General features: G+C 31.1%; 1 protein-coding gene across 1 annotated transcript in view; it reads right to left on the reverse strand.

Moving 5' to 3' along the window:
• Positions 1-15,073, reverse strand: part of NRXN3_1 (Neurexin-3-beta) — a 38,124-nt gene extending 23,051 nt beyond the window's left edge. Inside the window, exons 1-4 of the mRNA XM_051210499.1 lie at positions 14,702-15,073; positions 8,787-9,022; positions 3,886-3,985; positions 998-1,412 (exon numbers count right to left, since the gene is read on the reverse strand). Of these exons, the coding sequence (XP_051073172.1) occupies positions 998-1,412; positions 3,886-3,985; positions 8,787-8,861 (590 nt within the window). The 5' untranslated portion in view covers positions 8,862-9,022; positions 14,702-15,073. The remainder of the gene's footprint in view (positions 1-997; positions 1,413-3,885; positions 3,986-8,786; positions 9,023-14,701) is intronic.
• Between the last annotated feature and the right edge of the window lie 258 nt (positions 15,074-15,331).

Genomic DNA, 15,331 nt, shown 5'->3' on the forward strand with positions numbered 1-15,331 from the left:
TAAGCAGAAATACATGGTGGCTAGCGGTGGAATTCAGTACGTGATGGCCTTCAAAGCGAACAGTATTGTATTTAAGTCACCGGATGAACATTAACTCTAGGATGTATGTACATCCACTTTATGAGTCTAAAACAAGACGAAGCGCGCCTCCTGGATTCCACTGCTTGCCACCATCCATCTATGCTTGTAATGCTTGTGATTTTGATGCAGTATCGAAGTAATCAGTTCAAGATGCACATCTATCAACACGAGACTGACCAACTACAGTCTTAAACATCAATGGGAACGTTAAAACAACCAATACAGAATGAATTAATGTATAGGGTTGTTTGCTAAATCTAATTCTACTAATAAGGAATAAAGGTGCTGTAAATTTCTCATGAATACGGAGACTTGGTTTATTAGCTCAAATCTCTATAGCTTCGTGCAACGAGATCAAGTCCTCAGAAGAAAAAAATACGAGATAGATTATAAATTGCTATGAACTGTTTGGTTGTGTTTACTTCATGACTGCTACAGATAAAATGTGCTAGAACTCAGCTACATTCTGTTTTTATTCAGCGTAAAACCTCATGGAAATCTGGAAACTATGTTGTTCGTTGATACGTTTATGTGAAGGAAAAATTTATTTTTTTTTATTTCCGAAGTATACTGCACTAATATAATTAATAATAGGACTAATGACCGGGTTTATACTACATCTAGACTGGATAATCGGTCGATATTATGTACACAGACTGGATTAAGTTATATATGAAACATGATTCATGGCGAGATATGGCTAACCAAAGTGCATGCTATACAACAATTTATTTAACTCATTTATAAAGCAGTCTACACCCAGTGAGTCCATTACAGGGGTCAATAATAACATGGAAATCTCGCACTAAACAGCTAATGTCTGTCCGTCCACGATCAACACTTAATCGCATCTTACTTTTGCTATCATACGTCATGTATTGTTCTAATTTAAAATACGGGAATTTTTACCACTTACCTAAACAATTCCACATTATGCCATTTAGAATCAGTAACACTATGTGCAGTCAATGCAAAACGTTGAGATCCGCTTCCCATGTCGAAGACGAAATGTAAATAACCTTTGATTAATTCAAATGCTAAAAAATCAACCCCATATTTATCTGAGTTGAATAATATTAAACCGTGTTCCTGAGATGTACGAAATGTAAACTGTAGACGGAATTTCTCGTACAAATGCATAGATGGATTATGTAGGTAACAATCGGATATTTTAAATGTTATGAAATTGATTGTTGTTTTCACTTCGTTCACTGGTGTTGTTATTGATGTTGATGATAATGATGAATGATGGTAGTCGCCATGGCTTTCTACCGATTTATTATTATGAAATTTGTGTTCTTCTCTAGAATGATATTCATTTGTAGTGTTAGCTTTATTGCATCAAAAATTCAGAGATGAATAAAAAAAGGATAAATATATGACAGTTACTTATAGTCTGAAGAAAATATGCCTTAATACATGATATTCATGTACCTATAATTCTATAAATTTTGATGTATACAGGAAAAACAATTACTTATTCATAAAATCACACTATCAATTCCAGAACTCCATAAAACACGGCAGACACTTATCAATAGTGGATCTCCACCTAGATTCATTGGTAAAAATATAGATTCAAAACAATAACGTGAAAGAATGTCTGGAGCACCAAAGAAGATCGTTTGTATATTCCTTATCAAGCTTCAATTCACTTTATCTGTACACACATACAATATAAATCATTGCAAGCAAATCCTTCAGTAATTATGTGTTTATAACACTAGATCAAATTAGTCACAATTTGTTCAAGACTGTAGATATGTCTTGCGGACTAGTATCAATTAATATGAAACCTAGATTCGGGTTTATCTGCCAATAATCGCCGCCTACCTCAAATAAAAAAATGAAAGTATATTGTAAGAAAGTTAGAATAGTGCTATAGATTATACTGCTGACCATAGTCAATGGAGAAGGATAATATGGATCAGGATGATAAGTGCTCTATGAATATTATTATTACTATTAGTATTATTCGTAGTAGTAATAGTAGTAACATATCAGAAATATAAATTATGAAGGCAGAATGATAAAATAAACAGACATTTGAAAGTCGGAAGTTAGTTAGAGCTTAAGCACAAATGATTTGTATACTATGAAAAAAGAAAATGTTTAGATAATCAGTCCGAAATATATAAATAGCAACGACTGAACACGAAAAGCTGATTAAAAAATAAACAAATAAATAGAGATTGAAAGAATCAGACAATTCGTTCATTATATCTTCCCTGGTTAAGAAAGAAGATATAGGAATATGTGTGGAAAGACTAGGATTGTTTTTTTAATGATTTTTATAAGCCCCTCAATATGTAGGAGGCAAGTCTGGAATTTAGTCGAGTAAAAATGAGAAAGAATACGTTGAGTGTCTATAAATATTCGTTTTATTTATAATGGTCACTATTGGCAAAGTGTTATTGGCTTACTATTTTTGCTTACATGCATTTAAATAAAGTAGTGTCCTTAAGGGGGACATAATGAAAATCTAATTAAACACAGGAATAATAGTTATAAACAGAGGTGGATGGTGGCTAGCAGTGGAATCCTGGACGCGAGTTTGGTCCTATTTTGGACTCGTCAACTTGATGTATATGCAGTCCTAAACGTAAATGGAAATATTCAAACATCCAATACAAATTGAAGTACTAATGGATTTTGTGTTTCACTCTAACTTGTGCAATGTAGATTTTCAATATTTTAATAAATTAAAATGTATAAAATGAACGTCTATGTGGAACATAGTTAATATTGAATAATTCATTACTTTTAAACGGGTAAGATAGTGTTTACTAGTACTGAAATTATATAAGTTTTGTCATGAATCCACTTTAACTTTCTTATAATATCCACAGCCTTACACCATTGAAAAATGTAGACGAAGATAACTTTTATCACTAACTGTGAACTATTTCAGAACATCTATAGATCCATAAAGCATTGATTAGTTATTTATTGATATTATGGGTCATTTTATCACTTACAACATATGTACGCAACTGTATTTGAGTAAGATTAATATTTAAAACTATGGTAAAAAGTAAAGTGGAACCGTAGTAATTAATCAGAATGTAGATGATTTTCTATTTTGCACATTTATACGCATTGGGTTAATACTTGATAATGGAGTTCGTAAAATAGTAAGTCTATCATTCAAGGGGTATTTCAGCATATTAGTCTTTGTCATTAATTGTGAAAACATATGATCTATTGTGGATCGCTGAGCGTAAATTAATCTAAGACCGTATACTTGAAGGCTAACAGTTTACTTTGTGAAAATTAATACATATCTTGGGTACAGTCTGAACATCAACTCTATAAATTATGGTCACCTAATACCGGAGAACAATTTCGTGATAAAAACACAGTTCAATATGAACATAATAATCAATTATACACAAAGATGGATAGTGGCTTGCAGTGGAATACAGGACGCGCGTTTCGTCCTATGTGGGACTCGTTAACTGGATTTACCTGCATCTCAGAGTTGATATTCACTCTGGGACTCAAACTAAGGCTATATCGAGGCAATACGCTCAGTATGAACATATGCCAATAACAGACTGATCGATTAAAGTCCTATACATTAATGGAAACATTCAAACAAACAATACCAAATGAATAATAATCGGTTGTTCGTACATATACATACGATCTGTAATTACAATGCTGGGACGTCTGATGTTCGCTGTTTACCTAATATTGTGTTCAACTATTTCTTAAGTAGCTCACGTAGAACACAATAAAAATATCCTCTCCTGATTATTGGAGTAAAACAAAATAAAGAATTATGAAATGAAAATTACTTACAAGATATTATATGTATCCGCTTGGAGTTCAATTGTGAATCATTTGATTGATTCATATCGTTGTGAAAATTGATTTGTGTTTTATAATTTGGTAAATCGACCTAGATAGTTGATCGGACAATGGAATGAAAAGTAAAGAATATATATGTTGAAGATATTTAGAAAGCAAATAATTTCAAAGAATTATTCATAATTATTTATGACAATTTTAATAGTTGAACTCATGAGTCGATCACTGTTGAAAACTTGGAAGCATTGGATGGCCTTTTCGTCCTAGTATGGGACCCCCCAACAGTGCACCTACACGATCCCGCATGCGGGGCCCAAACTCAGGACCTTAGGTTTCACGCGTGAACGCTTAACCTTTAAACCACTGAGCCGGCATCCAACGGTGTTAATGTCTAACTTCAATCGATCCATGATCATGCTCAGTCCTTCATCCATTGTCTGAGGCAGATACCTGTCTCTATCCGAGATGTGTTGAACAACAGTGGTTACGGCTTCTCTCTAGATCTCTAGGAAACCCATCTTGAAGCCATTCATTAGTGAGCACATGATGATTACTATTAGATTATGAGGTTTGTGGAGGTCGTACTAATTTTAATAGTTGAATTCATGAGTCAATCTAAGCTAGTGCTTCCAGGCTTTCAATGCTGTTATAGCTTAGATTGACTCATGAATTCAACTGTTAACATTACTACAATCTTCACAAACCCCCATTCTGATAATTATTTATAGTATTTATAGTGTGCCGTACATACTGTTATATTGAATGTCATAATACTTTTCGGTCGCTCACAACGTAGAACCTGGTATTTATGTAAATCCGTTCGAGTTGCATACCCAATTAGCACAGACAGATTAAACTGTTAGGCCAAATTGCAGAATAGTAGAGATGGTAAGATTATTAGTTGTAATAGAAAAGTTTAGTCATCCACGATACAACCCAAGGAAATTTAAATTAGTGAAATTAAAACAAACAGATTGTGAGGAGAAGACAGAGGGTTTGATGTACTTGAGTCATTGAAGGATATCTTGCCTACTCCACAAGTGATGGAATTTAGCAAAAATCACTTGAGCTGTTTGAATCTATGCCGAGGTTTTGTCAAGCAATAGACCATCAGGGCTGCCGAAATTCCAAAGATAAGCAAAGCGATCAATACGTCCAACTTCTTCATACCCTATCGTTAATTTCAGACGCCGACTCATATCAATCCTGAAGGAGATAGAGAACCTAATCCGGAACATTCTTGTATCATTGCTTAAGGTGGTTAGAAGACTTCGCATAATGTCATCATCTTCGTCAAGCTGAACTATATCATTTGTATTTTCTTATTCAACAAGTGAACATCCTAACAGAAAATCAACCCCCTAGAAAGTTAGATGATGAGAGTATTATTTCTGAATATATATATCTATGATAAATAAAAATGAATACGATGGACAACTCTAATGAACACTACATCAAGTAACCGATTCCGATGACAGTTCGTCATAAGCTCTAACTTGATCAGTAGTGTTCGAATAGAGATCATGTACAAGATTAACATACTTTTTTGGTACGCCTATCAATGATAGACACTATCACACAGAACCTCACAATCGACATAATACTTGAATCCAAAATTTCCATTACTTCTCATCAGTACAGAGTACTCGAAGTATTAGCTCTATTATTCATCAACGTAAGCGGTAAATTCTTCAACTCACTAAATAATCTTATCGTAAGGCTTCCCCACTATTTATCGTTTGAGCATAGTTCAATGAAAACTAAAAATCATTCACATTCTCGATTAAACGGTTCATTTTGATGAACCTATAGATCTACCTTGTTTCTAATCTAGAATTTCATTGATAGTAAATATTCAATTGATGTATTTTAATTATCTTATATTCATTAAAATAAAATTAATCAGTCATTGTAAACGTTTTTCTTCAGTAATATAAATTCGATAAGAAAACAAAAACAAACAAACAAACAACATTGGATAATATCATATCAAGTGACAGCTTTAATTGAAACATAATACAATGATAAATATATCAATATAGTAACGAACTCTATCAATTAGAATGTTTTGTTATATTTTGTGAATGATATCAATGTATAACAAAACTATTGTGATTTATGGTAAATAATTAAGTTTATTTGATAGTAATCAATTCTGTATTTACTATGAACACTTCTATATGTAAATCGCATATTGTTGGAATTTAAGTTAAAACAATGTATGTTGATTTCAATTGAAGCTAGACCACTAAGGAAAGACTGGAATCACTGGGTGACTATTTCGTCCCATTGTTGGACTCTTCAGTAGTGTGTATCCATGATCCCACCTTGTGGGATTCGGACACAAGCTTCAATTGATTCATTATCTTAACTATTGAAATTGCTATAATATTCACAAAAAACCCCTTCTGATACATTGTATATTACTTTAATTAGAAAGTTTTACTTTGTTTCAAATAGAAAATGTCACCTTTCTACTCATAAATAATAAACAAAATTAAATATTGAATTAATTTACTACTCATTATTGATAGTAAGGATAGAAAATGTGACCAATCTGCTCTGAAATATATAGATGTTGTGAGGATCATCTTGATTTTGGTATTAGTGAAAAGAATTTTTAAACAGAGATTGTTAGTGGATAGCAGTTAAATATAACTTAAGTGTTTTGCACTATCTGAGACTCGTTAGCTTGATGTATCTGCTTCCCAGTGTTGATGTTCACTTGAAATTGGCTGCAGTCCTAAACGCCGGAAAAAAGATGTTAAATCCTCAAAATTGAATTACAACTTATTTTCATTAAACAAACCATTGTCTATGTATACTCAGTGGCTAACTGAGACAGAAGTAACTGGATTAAAGTTCTAGAGTGAACCTCAATACTCAGCTGAAAGTATAGCCAGCTGACGAATTCGAATAAGAAGGAGCATGGGTTCTGGACTCCATTCAAAACCACTATCCATCTCTGTTTTGAACATACAAATGTTATTTCCATGAGTTAGGCTAATAATTATTTTAACTAATGTTAAATTTATAAAGAATTGATTATTAGTAAAATTAATAATTTTATTTCCAAAAACAGCAGAAGCCAAGAGTGATGTTTGTAAAACCATTTGATAACCATAACTACTTTAATGTCATAAAAATAACTCTTATTTCATTCTTGTGCTCGATGATGTTTAATTGTTAATGATCTTTTTTTCAGAGGGTGGACTTCGAATTCCGAATCCTGCGAATTTAGAATAAAACAATTCCTGCTTTAACATAAACCCGCTAATAATTTCGAGCTATTACATAAGAAATGTCCAATAAATCTTGAGTGTTTATAAACAATGCAATATTTCGTGAAGAGATCGCTTACTTTTTATATCTATTTTTACATCCCTATAAATTTGTTATTTTCTGGCTGTCAAGATAATTGAATATGTAAGAAATAAAGCTTTAGAAACTATAGTAATGTAAATCAAATGCCTTAGGCCACAATAAGTGAAACTAAGTAACTGAAGAAAGTGTGACTACTATATACTACTAATGTAAAGCTAAAACGCAGGCCAACACTACTAAAGGTGACTATTTAAAGAGCTTACTTATGCTTGTTTCGCCTTGTGAATTATAGACCAACGATTAGAATAATAAAGGTGAGAATTGCAAATGGGAACAACGTTTATAAGGGTTGCAAATTTCGTCAGTTGACCTTCTGTCCTTTTGCTTTTACAACCAATAGACTGTTCAAAATAATTAAGCCGAGAATATCATATCGAAAAAGTATTCACTGATTAGTGAGAATGACACACTGTTAGAATTTTATTACTGTAGAATCTTATACAAATCATTAGGCACATCAAAAAAATTGTCAGCTACGCTGTTCCAAATAGATGTATGAGATAACATAACTAGGATAATAAGATTAACAAATTGTTTTTATTAGTTGAGATCATGAGTCAATTGAAGCTAGACCACCATGGAGAGCCTGGAAGCCCTGAACGGCAGTCTCTTCCTATTGTGGGACTCCTCATCAGTTGGCACACACGACCCCGCTTCCCGGGATTCGAACTCGGCTTAGTGGCCTGGTGGTCAAGCTCTCGCGAGCGAGACTGATGGGCCCTGGGTTCGGATCTCGTGAGGCTGAGTCGTGGATGCACTTTGTTGAGGGGTTCCACAATAGGAAGAAATGGCCGTCCAGTGTTATCATGATCTCAACTATTGAAATTACTACAATCTCCACAAAACCCCTTCTGAAACAAATTGTTTTTTAATTCAGAAAATCACACTGACTGTTAGACATTGACTCTTCCTTGAATGTTTTGAATAGTCTTAGAAGTAAAGAGACAAATGATCAATCGGCACAATTTCAAACCTTTAAAAAATTATTTCTGTTTCTGATGCTCGTCTTTATCAATATACGTTTTTCGGATAGTCACTCTTTTGCCTTCATCTTTATGAATAACTACCCAAAATAACGGGTTCATTATAATACGTTACAAATTTACTAACATAATGAACTTACAAAAGATATAACCGATGACTTTATAGATTTTATTGTGAAACAGTAAGGGAAACTGAAACTTTTCACTAAACGATACTGTACATCCGAATAGAAATGATACATTGATAATATGAATAAGAGATAAAGAACTTTCTTTAAATAAAAAAATAGGTCCTTAAAAAGCTATTGAAGTTCAATCACTACTTATCATCTCTTATAATTGTATCAATAATTCAATGTGAACTTCACCTAAAATGAATAAAACCAAATATTACTTGGAATCAAACATATTCGCGACATAAATAATTCATATTTATCGCATTGTTATTATTATTATTATTATTATTATTATTATTATTATTATTATTATATACCAGAATGATACAATCAATAATGAACAGCTTACCTTCAAAGATTGAAACATATTTTCACTTGTTTCTATACACAGTAAATATTGACTAATAAAGACAATAATTATCATGTCATCAATAATACAGTTATACACAATATCATTGTCACATTACAGTTTACAGTATGTTCTATTTTTTTAATGAATGGGATTGAATCATTCTGAGAGAGAGAAAAAACGAGGAGTGATGATACGAAGCACTAATTGATACAATGTCTATTTTGGTAATTTATCTATGATAAGAAAAGAAACAATAGACATAATGAAATTAATATCCCATTAATATATCAATAATATATATTATATAGTTAGATTTATGTATAATTCGATCTGTTATTATTATTATTACAATTGAATGGGACTTACGGTTAAATCAGTATATTAACACGACTGGAACATGTTATAATTTGTATTCGTTTTAAATTACTGCCTTTCTATTTGACATTGTTGTAGTATTGTAAGCACTCTTTGATATACAGTAATTAAAACGTATTAACATGAATAAGTAGTAGTAGAGTATTGAATCAAACTCCATTATCATATTTTAGCATTACTTTGTTTGTTCTTTCTCAATAAATAAACAACGATTATATACAATTGTTTGATCGCTGGGTGGTGATTAATGTCAGATGCTTTCTTAGTGCAGCTCGAATCCTATTGATCAAGTTGCAATGTGGCCACAGTCTAGGTGACTCGACATTGTGTACACTATGTTGAGATAAGATGATGGTTGGAGGTAGTCAATAGGAAACCTTGGACCTAGATTTTGTGCTACTTGACACTTGTCAGCAAGGTGTACCTTAAGCTTGAGGGAACTAATGCTCTATGATGGATTCGATCCTGTACCACCCAGATTCACTGTCAGAGACGTTACTACTGACCTTCTATAGAACTGAGATGTATTTATAATTGGTTGATCACTAGGTGGTGGTCAACACCATGTATATCAGGTGCTTCTTAGTGTAGATAGAATCCTATCAACCAAGTTGTAATGTAGCCACCAGTATAGGTGACTCAACAATGAATTATAATTTATTATGCTCAATTTCATTACACAATGATATTATGTTAAACACTTACCTTTACTGTATTGTTTAACAGCAATTTTCTGTCATAGTAAGACTAAGATTATAAGAACTATGTGATATATGTTAAAATGATATATTTGGAACAATCTGATCACATACATTATGTTCTCACCCTAAACCTACACTAATAAATATTCAAATTGTTTTTCATATTATTTTCCTTGTTTTCTTTGTTTTCTCTTACCTTCTATATATCTAGTAGACTTTTTTATTATTTATATACATTTTACGTAAATCTAGAAGAAACAAAGCGCTAAAAAATGTCGGCAAATAAATATTCCTAGTAATTTATATTTTAAAAATTGTCACTATCTAAATCTGATGTTCATTTTGAGCAAATGATTACTAAAGCAATCGTTAAATTATAATAGGATATATTCTGTTTAATATAATCCAATAATTCATCAGTATTGTAGGTAGATATTCAATAGTCAGTCAGTAACAACGTGGAACTTTGTACGTACGTACATCAGTTCGAGTTGCTATACTACATTAGCACAGAGATGTGGTTGTCGATTCAAACCCGTAATGGTAGAGGTGGTAAGAGTATAAGCAGTAATCGGAAAGATCAGGGTTTAAAGATGTTAGTCAAGGAGTATAATCCAGTGAAATAAATTTGGAAAGAGGAATAAAGGGACATGAAGAATTCAGAAGATTAGAATTTGAGAGAACACAAAGGGCGGATGCACCTGTGTCATTGCAAACGATTTTGAGCTATATTCAACAGGTGACTTTTCAAACGTTTGGTAATAAATAAATCAATAATATTCGTAAACCATGTGTAAAACACTTTATTTCTTGATATATCACTTCTTAAAACAGCAATAATATCAGGTCACTTGGTTACTAAGATAAGACTAACTTAATAATCAAAACTAGGTGAATGAAAATTCTTTTAGTTGTGTAAATTATAAATATTGGCTTAGTGAGGTGTATATATTTTACACAAATGGGTAATGGGTAATAGGTTTACACCTCTTTACGTTAAATTCTAACAGGTTTGTTATTTGTATATTGGATGTTATCTTTTCCGAATTCGTACTGCTAAATTCTAACCAGCCGGATTTTGTTATTCAGTATTACACTAAGAACAGTATTTTAATACACTGTACTTTATATAAATGTTTAATAGTGTCATAAACAGCCCAATAAAGTACACAAGTGATTATATTAAATATTGTCAGTACCTCATAAAATAATGTTACTGGTACTAGTGTGGTTCGTGCTACTTATATTGATATAATTAGTATATGACGCGAGTCAGGAATGTAATGTCCGGCAACAGAAGATGTGGGAAGATCAAGAAAGGAAGAGAGGGAATAGAAAGCAATTAGTATGGAAATGCAAGAACAACGAAGTTCGAGACAATTATTGAACATTTTGCAAATTAAGTATTATAGTATGGTTTTTTTCTATTTTACCAAGTAACTCTGTAATTTTGTGCTAAATATAATTCGGTTGTCCTCACCTGTGTTCTCCTTCACTACACTAGTAATCGTAAATATGACACATTTTTCGTTGTTGTGGTTATCAGTAAAATGGAAGACACCCATTGAGACAGGTGAAGTCGATGTACCTCAATCTCAGTATTAACATTTATACCTATCACTTCTAAAAAAGCATTATTTACTAATTAAAAAAAACGTAACGATGTATCGACTTAAAGTGTAAATATTCCGATGGAGAGTACTCAAAAATAGTCCTAAATATCAAGAACCGAAAAATATAATTTCTTCCAATGAATCGATATGATAATTAGAAAATAATAATGATACATTATGAAATTGACTTTAGACCTGGGTTTATTTTGCTTACATAAGAAATACCTTGTTTACGGCGTAAACATCCCGAGATACATCAATCATATACAGAATAAGATGAATATTCATTATAAATGCATAATATTCCTTATTTTAAATATTGATGACAGTAATTACTATGTGGTATTTTAATATTCTAATTTTATTCAGCTAAATTAGAGTAACACAGTTATTGATTATACTTGGCTGAATGATTTTGAGTTGCTTTTTTTACTTCAATACAATATTTACTACTTATAAAGTAATAAAATAGCAGATATTGGTTAGTGTTATACCGTTACTACATCTTTACACATTTTTTTAACGAAATATAAATTTCCTTTTCGAATATATTACATTATTTCTGAAGTTGTGAGTTCGATCCAGTGTGACAAAGTCATAGATGCACTCTAAAGAAGAGTCCTATACTAGAATGTAATAGCTATCCAATGTTTCTTGACTTTCAAAGACTATCTGACTAAGATCAGAGTTGGTTAAGCGCCTGGTATGCGACTGATAAGTCCAGGGTTCGAATCCCGCGAGGTGGAATCGTGGATGCACACTGCTGAGGAGTTCCACAATAGGAAGAAACAGCCGTCCAGTGTTTCCAGGTTTTCCATGATGGTCTAACTTCAATTGAATCATGATCTCAACTATTGAAATTACTACAATCTCCACAAAACCCCTTCTGATACTAAGATCAAAATGTAATTAAATCTATAAAAAATTATGTATTTATTTATCACTAAAATGATGCCGATTTTTAATATTCACATTATTGACTCATTCAATATGAATTAATGTGACTTACAATGGAATGAGGAAAATGGGAAAAGAAACAAAATATTCTTTATTCATTCTCGTTTGGTAAATTAATTCTTGGATAGATCAACAATAACATACTAATTTAATCCAGATTCTTAAAAGAAACAGCATAACAACATAGTTGCGAATCGAATTTCGTACAATTTGAAATACAACTGTATCAAGCTGAACTCAAAATAAATTTCAATCATTGTAAGACTATTCTGACAGCTTGAGAAATTAGTTAATTGATTAATGTATTAAAGTATAAGTAAGCAAACGATAATCCCGATTAAAATGATTCAGTTTTCAATGACACATTGTAAACTATTTGATGTTTCAAATCGGGTTTTTGAATTTATTAAATATCTATGGTTTAAACAAGTATTAGCTTCATTTTGTGAATATATCTTCATCAATCATCTTACGAATAGATTATTAGTGGTAAAGATTGTTTTTATTTACGCATAAAAAATATAACGTTTTAACTATTTGATAAATTTTACTAAAATCATAAACCAATCAAAGTTTTATAACTGCTAAAAATCCGGGAACACATGATGGTCGTTCCTTTCTAGTATGGGACTTTTCAACAGTGAGCATCCTTACCCAACAAGTGAGAACCTGACTTAAGATCTTTAGGTTTCTGTGGAAAATAGACAAGTATTATTGCGACTGTTTAAATTTCGGTAAAATCCAGATTGGTATAGTTGGAGAAATGTAATTAAAAAAGCTGTGATTTCAATTAGTTAGCTAATCATTTTATCATACAAAATAGTCCAGTGCTAAACAGCATTGTAAAATTCCTAATGATCTAAGTTTGTATATGAAAATGTAAACTTAGAGAAATCAGTGTTCATAATTAGAATAGAATGATTAATTGAAATCTTTCAATCATTTCACATATTTAAAAGTAGAAATCTTCGTACGAATGAGGTTTTTTGTTTAGTTGTAGAGAATCTCATAACAGAAATAATAACTGAGAAACTTATGATCTTAGCAATATCAGAAGGGGTTTTGTGGGGATTTTTAAAAATCTCAGTAGTTGAAATCAATTAAATCTAGACCACCATGCAGAACCTGGAAGCACTGGACGGCCGTTTCGTCCTAGTATGGGACTTCTCGGCAGTGCGCATCCACGATCCCGCCCCCGCTAGATTCGAACCCAAGAGCTATCAGTCTTAGCAATAACTAATTGTTAGTATGCCTTAGTTTAATCATTAAATGCAAATAAAGGTCATTTATTTGATTACGGTTATTATTATCGCTTTGAATATTTATAGATTATTAACCTGTTACATACTTTTTTAAAAACTGAATTTGTTTCCATTACTTGTTTCCTATGATGTAGATACATATACATAAACACTTTGAATATTGCTTGTGTACTATGTCAATTGGCAGTTTTCTATTATAAAAAAATGTTTTCCATTGAATAATAGCATTCATATAAGGAAAATATACATGACACCCTGTGACTTTTAACAGATATGTTAGAGTACTTAATCTAATTAAATTCTGAAATGATTCACAAATTACTTTGTTTACTAACAATAACTATGAATGACATAAATAAAAGAACTAATTGCTAAAGAGTGAAATGTTCATGAAATTCTTGTTGAGATCATTACATTGGCAACTAGACTAACGTAACTCAAATATAAGAAAAAATAAATATTTCCGAGATGTAGTAACTGAGAGTGGATCAATTCTTATGTAGTCAGTTTCGGTATATATATATTTAATAACCATAACATTCATGAAGAAAAGGGTTTGATTATCATAATTAATTCAGTATAGTTATGATCATGTTAAAAGAGATGAACTAAATCCAACATTGACTACATTTAAATTAGAAACATTTTAGATCTCACTAAAAGTTTTGTAATACTAAATATCTAAGTTTACGTTACAATGATTTCAGAGTATTTCGTTTTCAATATTCTGACTGAATCTTGATCATTCTTAGTTTGTATGTGTAAATTCAAAGTTGATTGCCTTAATATATCCATTATTCCATATATAAAAAAATAGGATGTGATCAAAAGGGGAATGCAAGGTGCATCAACTTTTCCACTTCAGGTACATCTAGTTGACAAGTCCCAAATAAGACAGAACGTACTTTCCGAATTCATCTACTTGACAAATTTCATTTATTCTATATATAATAATTAGAATAATTCATAACAATGACTCAACAAAATACTATGAGTATGCTTACGTCATTATAATCTAGTCGATTATCCAATCATTCTATCAACAATTGAAATGACTCTTCCATGAGAATATTTGTTAAGTGTATTTTCAAATAAATTATCACAACAACAAAGAAAAAGTAAATAGATCCTGACTGTTTCATTCAATTTTTGTAAATCATAACATTCAATTACTAAATATTATTATCCTCCGGTAATTATCCTTTCAATAAAGTAAGAAAATGAATACTTTTATTGGCGTTGTTGTTGTTGTTGAAGTAATACAATTAACGCAATTACTAATAAATACATTTGTACAACTTCATTATTATAAAATTTCCATAATTGAAACCTGCAATATTTTCTACAAAATATTATTTCAATTTTTCTAAACGAATAAATGAATTAATTTTTTTTTAAAAATGGGATATTCATTTTTCTACTTTAAAATTCATCAAGGTCATTTTTCTGATTGGTTAATTAACTATTAGCCAATCATAATGAGGATTTTGTTTAAATGCACTTTATATTACATATATAAACAGTAAAAATTTTAACAAAGTTTGTTTAATATTTACATATTTGTTTAATTACACACCTCTTTTTTCTTCATTTGTATTTTACTTTATTCACTTGTAGTTTTCATATTTAGATTG

Source organism: Schistosoma haematobium, chromosome 1 (genome assembly GCF_000699445.3).
Source record: "Schistosoma haematobium chromosome 1, whole genome shotgun sequence".
NCBI classification, from domain to species: Eukaryota; Metazoa; Platyhelminthes; class Trematoda; order Strigeidida; family Schistosomatidae; genus Schistosoma; species Schistosoma haematobium.